Genomic DNA, 8,761 nt, shown 5'->3' with positions numbered 1-8,761 from the left:
GGTCCTGGCCAAAAATGGGTTCAATTTCCATTGGGGCTAGACAAGATCTGGTAAGATGTCTTAGTCTTAAGCAGATTTGCTTTCAACTAAGGCCAGAAGTGTGAACGAGGGAGATACACCTTTTCCTCAGGACTGAGGCAGACCTCTGCTCAGGCCAGCCTAATCTACATAAGGAGTTCCAGATCAGCCAGACCTAATCAAGCAGGGAGGAAGGCCCAGAACTAAGTTGTGAGTCTAGGGACACCGAAAGGGGTTCAGCCGAGACAAATGCTAACGGTACACAACACACTGGTCCTATACTTTGCCCATCACCACCCTCTGCCAGGAAGGATGTGTATGAGCCCCTCACACCAGGCGGGCTTTCACAAAGCCTGGTGCACTGGACTGCATGACACCTGAGCAGCTACCCAATTCTAATGCCCAATAAGCAGCAGACTCCAGATACATAGAAGCTTTTTAGTTTATTTGTTCCTCTCAGAAATCTGCACATCACAGCAGAACATCAAGTCACCGAAGATCTACTCCTTTGGCTGTAAATGGAGAAAGAAATTCAGTCAGCAACAATTTTGAAAAGGTCTTAAACAAATTCTAAAAATAATTCATGCAGAACAAGTATGAACCTAAAACAGAAACTGTAAGGATGATGCAAACAACAGAAACTAAACTAACATTCACGTTAGAAATGAAACAAAAACAAGTCAACATCTCTGGGTTTTAGACACTCACTGTTAGTACTGTTACAAACTATACTTGCAAATCTACTTAAATGTTCACGTGCTTGCTCAAACTACGTCAGTAACAAGGAATCTAGTAAGCTACATAATAACTTGAATTATACCTGTATCCAATCTCCTCTCACTGAATCAGTGGCAGGAAAGGGGAAATGGGAAGGAGGAAAACAGACAGTTCATTAGTAGTCCTTTTTCAAACACCAAAATCATCTGAAGTACATGCAACCAGACACCTCAGGTGACTGTTGTTGTGTACACATCATTCCTTGCACATCACCCACTTCTGACAGCACCTTCCCTGATTAACACCCAACTGCATTAATGCCAGAGCAGTGCCAAACCCATATTGCTACTACCAGCATGTGGATGGAGGACACATTTGAGACTGGACCCTTTGGCTCAGGTTAGTCTTGTGCAAAGCAGAGGACACAGACTTGGGAAGCTTTAGAGTCCAATGGAAGGGCTTCAATGGAAGGGCTCTACATGATTAGGCAAGTCTTTTGAAGTCTGTTCAAGTTTAGTATTTTATACCAATCTTGGATACCAAAGTATACAAATTAGTAACAAAAATTTAGCTGAAGTAAAAATCCAATTACTTTGCAAATATATGACCACCAATGCCTTGGTCTAAGCTCCACTGCATACAAAGGATGTTCTACCATCAAGCAAAATAAACTCAGGACATTACTATTTTAAAGCCCATTTTTGAGCTAGCCTTTCAAAGTGGTGCTAGTGCGATCACCAGCTCCACAGAACACCTTCCAGAGGGACGGAGGCTAGCGAAGAATCTGTCAAACGGCCTTCAGTTCTGGCTCAAAGGACAAATCTATATCAAACCATCTACTGATCAACAGGTATAATCTGCAACACCTATGAAGTGTGTTGTGTCTACAGGCAGTGCTCATTAACTCCAGTGCTGGTAGGAAAGTCGTAAGTCATTCTGAGTATGGTCTCAGGCAGGCAGCGGGTAGTGAGCACATTTCTAAGACAATACAAACATAATCCCTCTGCACTTAATCTACTGCACACTATACATGTGGAACAGGGAGCCATTCTGACTAAAATGCATTTGGTAAAAATAGTACCCGAGGCTTCAGTGGGTTACCTCAAAGTTTTCTATTAGAACTATTTGCTAGGACCAACCAGTTTGGATCAGATGCCATACCCATGAGAATCTGTTGGTCTTGCAGCATCCTAGAGAGGATGGGTCACTAAAGCCATTTCCTGAATACCAGTTTCAAACTGAAAATTAAAGGAGACCAGGGCACCTACCTTCCTTCAGTAGATACCACCCTCCATCTAACATGTGTTTTGGGGGTTTCCAACCTAAATGTAAGCTTTTCCTTCTGGTAGTTAAGATACTACTTAAAACAGGCATTGGCATTTTAACAAGCCATACTATGAAAACCATCATCATCTAAAAGCCAACATGCAAAGCATCAGAGGCAGCTCAGTGAAGGTGGCACACCCCACACCATGCCCAATGGCAGTACCTGCTAGATATTTCATTTCTGTTGAACAAGAAATCCAAGACAGTAGGAGAGGGGAAAAAATTTACAGAACACTTGATTATTCAGCAACCCAAAACCTTAATTTTACTTTACTAGTCAAGATTAGCTAGCAAAGCTGATATAAAGCTACTACTCAAATCACTGTGATCTCAGCTAACTGGAGAGGAAAGCACAGGCCACATTGATCCAATTGCATTCAGAAATTAGCGCCCATGATAAGAAATAAATGAAATCCTCGGGAGCATGATCTGCTCTCCCTTGAGGGGCCTGTGTCAATTAACATGAGACAGAAATTCCTAGAACAATCAGGCCTTAAAAGCAACCACTAGGATCTCTGAACCAATGTGGCCTTATGTTGGAGTGGCTAGTCTATGAGCAGAAGAGGTGGGCCAATCTACTCTAGGATACTACCACGCTATGGAGCGTCTCACGACGTTACCTTCTGCAGTCCAGAAGAGGGAAAAGAAAAACACCAAGAAAAATTAGAAAAGAAAACCCTTCCTCACAGACAATATTAAGCTTAACAATGAATGACATCTCTGTACCACCCATGAACCATACCTTTTTACCAGCACCAACATTGGCCTTTGCAGTCCCCCTGACCTTCTTCATCCTGTTCTTGCGTTCCTTTCGCTGTTTTCGGGAAGTCTTTTTCTTCTCATAAAGGCCATGCTATGAGAGAAGAGTTCATCAATGAAATCATTCCTCACCACCCGCAAGGTGAAGCTGAGGTGATCAGAACTTAGAAACAAAGCTTTAAAACCAACTCGACGTTTTAAAAACTGCTACAACATTGCCCAACATCTTGCCTTTCAATTCCTACTTCTCCAGTGAAGGATGGACACTTTTACTAAGAACCCTACCCCTCCCTCCTAGTGTGGATCCTAACCCACTAACGTGCTCTTGGTGTTCCAGACAGCATCTTCACAAGGCTCTCAGCAAGATTCCCAAAGCACCACCTTAAAAAGATATCTAGCCAGGTGTGGTGGCACATGTCTCGAATCCCAGAGCTTGGAGACAGAGGCAGGATAATCCCCCGTGACTTGGGGCAACACCCTATCAACAAAACTAGCCTCAGGAAATCTTCATATTCAACTGTTATACTAGAGAACTTATCACAACAAGGAGTAAATGGATTAAAGAAACAACTCACACATACAATCCTAGCCACTCATGAAACTGGGGTAAAGGAACTAGTTTGTGGCCAGCCTGTGCTAGAGGCTATGCCTCAAATAAACAACCCAATGAAACAAGAAAATAACTCAGAGTGGCAGTCCATGCCTGTGATCTCCACTCTGGAGGCAGAGTATCACAAGTTCCAGGCCAGCCTGGAATGAAAAAAAAAAAAAAAATAAGCCAGGGCCATCCTGATCAACAACCAAATATCAAGCTTGTTATACATTTTGGACTACATGAAGTTCTGTCCTAAATTTTTAAAGGTACTGTCTGTACATTGCAATAAATATGGCTAACTTGCCCGTTAAATGACTACCAACTTTTCCTAACCATATATGGCAGCACAGCTCAAGCAAAAGCCAGGTATGGTAGTGCACACTACTAGAAAGCCCAGGAAAGACTAAGTTCCAGTTCGGAAGGACGGGCAAACTATGCGAAGATGGACTAGTGGATAGGTAGGAGATAACCCTAAGTTTGGCCCAAACTGTTCTCGTATCTCAATACACACTGGAAAACAAAATCTAACTTGTCATCCTAACTCAGGCTGCTCTGGAATTACAGGCATCCATGCAGAAAAGACCTACATCTTCCATAGCTATCCCACAAACAAGATACCCACTCTTGCAAGCCTGTGTTTAGGCTCATTCTTCTTTGCATAATCTAAAGAGTCATAGATCATGCCAAAGCCAGTTGTCTTGCCACCACCAAAGTGTGTTCTGAATCCGAATACAAAGATGACGTCTGGTGTGGTTTTGTACATTTTGGCCAGCTTTTCCCGAATTTCTGTCTTTGGTACTGTTGCCTTCCCAGGATGAAGGACATCAATGACCTAAAAAGAGGTATAAGGTTTAGTAACTCGTTACAACTACTACATCTTCAAAAGCAGACACAGAGACCAAATTCCCTTACCATCTGTTTCCTCTGAAGCAGACGGTTTGTCATGAACTTCCTGGTCCGGATGGTTACCGTGTCATTCTGCAGATAACACACAAGTCAGAAAGATTGTGTTACAACTTCTTGCCTTTGCTCTACTTCAGCAATTACTAGTAATGTGGTCTAGAAAGAGGCAGGAATTGGGGATAAGCTACAGAGGAAAGAACAGGCAAAAAAAAAAAAAAAAAAAACCCAGAGCAGGTGGCCACCTCATAAAAACTACCATAAAAATTTCATTTTTCCTCACCTGTCATCCAAACCTCACTTTTAAATTATCGTTATCACTTGGGTTTAACCTCAGTACTATTGGTTTTGTGATCTCACATGTGGATTTAAGAATCCCAGCCCACCTGATATTAGATACCACCAGCACGCTCTACACGCTGCAACTAATGCCTCCAGTGCTTGGAGAGAAGTCTCAGTGGTTCCCAGCACCACCTCTCCGTGAATACTCAGGCTCACGACTTCAACTTTTTCCCTGAGTTGGAAGTACTTTGGTAGCTGGCATTTGGCGAGCTTAAGCAGACACAAAGTTTAACAGGGATCAACTTAAATCAGTACCTTGTAAATGGTTGCTAGCTTTCCGACCTCGACTTGAGAAATAGGGATCAAGTCGCCTCAATAGCACCAAACCCATGAGTTAAAGAAAAACAGCCTGCAAATGGGCAAAACTCAGTACTCCGCCTGAGAGAAATAGCCAAGGCTATTTTTTGGCGGCCCCCTTTCCAAGCATCTTAATGTTCTCAAGACACTCAAGTTCTACTCCACCGCTAAGTTTGCTGGCTTACTGGAGGGGCCCACTGGCCCAAAAGCCGGAGGCGCCTTCATCACCTTGGCCCGCCAGCGCCTGTCTCACTCGTGGCCCTGAAGCTCCACATGGGTTTCCACGGCCGAGCGCCCCGGTAGCCCAAAGCCCAGCGTGTTCTGGATGGCGGCGCCGGACAGCCGCGACTCGGGGACCCAGAGCGACCGGCCTCCGTGAGGCAGGCCGGCGCAGAGAAAGTGAGCCCTGCATGGTTGCGGCTCCAGTGGCGGGCCTGAGCAGGTAGGGATGGCGCGGATAAGCGACGGATAGTACAGAGAGCCCGAGGAGACTCACCATGATGGCTACGGTGCCGGGGCTGTAGAGGAGGAAGAGAGGACTGCTCACTGCCGACCAATCATATCAACACGCACGGAAGGCCCCAACGTGGGGCGTGGCCAAGGCCTCGGGGCAGACCGCGCCAATGCCTGACTGAAAGTACCCAAAGCCTCTTCTCTCTAACCTTTAGCCACGCCCCCAGAACTGTGGGTTGGCTGATCTGAAGGAAAGTGGATCAGCTCAAACTGACTTATGGTTCCACAGTCGCGTGTTCTTTTCCGATTCACTTCTTTTCCCTCCTGCTTTTGTATTTTGTTGTTTTCTGAAACAAGATTTCACTATGTAGCTCTGACTGTTCTGGAACTACCGCTGTAGACCAGGTTGACCTCGAACTCAAGAGATCTGCCTGCTTCTGCCTCCTGGGTGCTGGGATTTGAGAGGCGTGCACTACTACACCCAACAAAGTTCTCTTTCAACGTAACTTGTTTAATTAAGCGGTTCTCAACCCAAGGGTCACGATCCTTTTGAGAGTCAAACAACCCTTTTATAGGGGTTACCCAAGACCATCAGAAATCAGATATTTACATTACAATTCATAATAGCAAAATTACAGTTATGAAGTAGCAATGAGAATAATTTTATAGTTGGGAGTCAAGACTACATATGAGGAACTATAATAAAGGCAGCATTAGAAAGACTGAGAACCACTGGTTTAAATCAATCCGGTCCTAAGAGGCAGAGGCAGGCAAATCTCTTGAGTTTGAGGTCTGCACTGACTACAGAGCTTTGGGTCAATCAAGTTTGCATAGTGAGCCCTGACTCAAAAATAAAGTAAAACTTGTCTCCAGAAAAGTTAATCTTGAAGGCATTTTAAGACGGCCTTGGGGGCCGGGAGGGGGGAGGGAACTTGGGGGAGGGGAACTTTGATCCGGATGTAAAGTGAATAAATTAATGAGAAAAAAAAAAGGTCCTTCAGTCAGCATTCCCACTTTACACCAAGGGAAACAGCAGAAACCTTAACACACTCCATCCTTATTTCACGCACACACACTGCACGTGGTTAATGACTTTTTTTTTTCGAGACAGGGTTTCTCTGTGTAGCCCCTGGCTGTCCTGGAACTCAGAAATCCGCCTGCCTCCGCCTCCCAAGTGCTGGGATTAAAGGCGTGCGCCACCACCGCCCGGCGGTTAATGACTTTTTCATAGGTTTTTTTTTTGGGAGGGTCCTGCTTTGGAGTCTTTAAAACAGGGCCTGCGACGAAGCCCACGCAAGGCCTTGAAAAATCCGTTGCATTGCCTTCACCTCCCCAGTGTGACACCACACCTAGTATTAGATTGGATTGGGAGGGGGATTGTGGTTGTTTTGGCTTTGAGACTTCCTGAATGTCTTTAAAATTTTGCTGAGCCGGGTGTGGTCATGCAATAGTATCAAAAGTTGAAGCCTGCCCTAGGCTACACAGCCACTTACAGACAGACCATCCTGGATAACATGACTGGATCCTGGCTCCAACAACTACACATTTAAAAGAACCGAGGATGTAGGTACACTCAGTGGTGGAACATGGTCTAATATGCAAAGGCTCTGGGTTTGATCTACATTGTTCAGTATGCAATGGCTTTGGGTTTAATGCCCAGCCCTGGATGGGAGAAAAATGAAGTCATCGATTTGAGTCAGGTATGGTGGCATACACCTATGAGCACACCAATCTGGGAAGTTGAATAAGAGGTTTAGCCAAGAACTTGAGGCAACCTGGGCTGCAAAGCAAGCACTAACATACCAACTAGGGTTATACAGAAAGAACCTATCTCAAAATATATCTTGGGGTTTTTTTTTTGTGTCTTTGTGAATCTCTGATCTTACACCAAGTAAACTTTTAATATTTCCTGATCCAGAAGTTATGCTTTGCATATAGTGGAGCAGAATGTAAAACTGAATGAACTGCATTATTCCAAGGGAAATATCCGGGTTATCCGAGTACCAGGGGTTAGTGTGCAGGAGGCCAACCTGCACTTCTGACATCTGCCTGCACATACACAAACACACACAAGTATGCCAGGTCCCCAAAGCAGGCCCCCAATGGCAGTGCTGATGGCAGTATTTTATAGTGATGGTCTTAGCCCCATCAGAACTTCGTTTTGCTAGGAAACATACTTAAAGCATTTCTCAGAAGCCCTTAACAGCTGGCTGAAGGCTCCTGGCTGTATCTGTCAGTCTCCTCTCTGCCTGACAGAATTCCCATGCTAACCACCTGGCTTTTCTGAGCTGCCCTCACTCCAGTTTGTACAAGCCCCTAAAACCTACCGAGCCTTTGCCGCTGGGGGCTATCTTCTACTGCTCTTAGCGGTAGCCTGGCAGTTTTTAATAAACCATTCTTTTTCTCCATGGAGAGCAGGAGGGTTCAGTGGGGTTTTTTGTTGCACCTACTTACAAAACACACAGTTAAAAATCAACCATACAGCTGGGCAGTGGTAGCACACGCCTTTAATCCCAGCACTTGGGAGGCAGAGGCAGGCGGATTTCTGAGTACGAAGCCAGCCTGGTCTACAGTGTGAGTTCCAGGACAGCCAGGGCTACACAGAGAAACCCTGCCTCAAAAAAACAAAACAAAACAAAACAAAAAATCAACCATACATATATATTATATATACTGTGTAAGTATAAACATGTTTATATGTTTGTATGTGTTTATAGACACGTATGTAAATAGATATGTAAATTTGTTTATTTACACCAGGTGGAATGTAATGGAAGCACTGAGAATATGGAGGCAGAAGATGACAAGTGCAATCAATACCAGTAGGAACTGTATACGGAGATCCTTTTTCAAGAAACAACACGCCAGGCAGTGGTGGTGCAGGCCTTTAATCCCAGCACTTGGGAGGCAGAGGCAGGAGGATTTCTGAGTAAGAGGCCAGCCTAGTCTACAGAGTGAGCTCCAGGACAGCCAGAGCTACACGGAGAAACCCTATCTCGAACACCCCCACCAAAACACACACACACACACACACACACACACACACGTGTCTTTGTTTGCTCTTGTACATATTACATTTTCTCTTCAAATAACTTCATAAACTGGAGCCTTGTGTGCATAGCTATTGTCTTCAGCTACTTATTTCTTCTTCGGATTGCCTACAAGGTGCTCTTCTGTTCCTTTGGCAGATGGATTTTGGCTTCCGATGTCCCTTAAATAATTAGACTCTCTTCATTCATAATACTTACTGATTTTGATTTTTTTTCCTATTTGATGTAACTTTTTGGTCTTGAGATTAAAGAGAGAGAGAGAGAGAGAGAGAGAGAGAGAGAGAGAGAGAGAGAGAGAGACCCT

General features: G+C 44.5%; 1 protein-coding gene across 2 annotated transcripts; it reads right to left on the bottom strand.

Annotated features, from left to right (window-relative positions):
• Positions 1-442: 442 nt before the first annotated feature.
• Positions 443-5,516, bottom strand: Rps24 (ribosomal protein S24). 2 transcript variants are annotated; one of them, XM_028754071.1, is made up of 6 exons: positions 5,451-5,516; positions 4,328-4,393; positions 4,038-4,247; positions 2,804-2,914; positions 839-858; positions 443-530 (listed from the first exon to the last, which is right to left on the bottom strand). In XM_028754071.1, the coding sequence occupies exons 1-5, from the start codon at positions 5,451-5,453 to the stop codon at positions 856-858; spliced, it is 393 nt and encodes a 130-aa protein (XP_028609904.1). In that variant the 5' UTR covers positions 5,454-5,516; the 3' UTR covers positions 443-530; positions 839-855. The 2 variants fall into 2 exon arrangements, with proteins under 2 accessions (XP_028609904.1, XP_028609903.1); XM_028754070.1 differs by lacking the exon at positions 839-858.
• Between the last annotated feature and the right edge of the window lie 3,245 nt (positions 5,517-8,761).

The sequence above is a fragment of the Grammomys surdaster genome, unplaced genomic scaffold (genome assembly GCF_004785775.1).
Source record: "Grammomys surdaster isolate TR1022 unplaced genomic scaffold, NIH_TR_1.0 125979, whole genome shotgun sequence".
In the NCBI taxonomy this organism is placed as follows: Eukaryota; Metazoa; Chordata; class Mammalia; order Rodentia; family Muridae; genus Grammomys; species Grammomys surdaster.
This window is presented reverse-complemented; position numbering and strand designations above follow the sequence as displayed.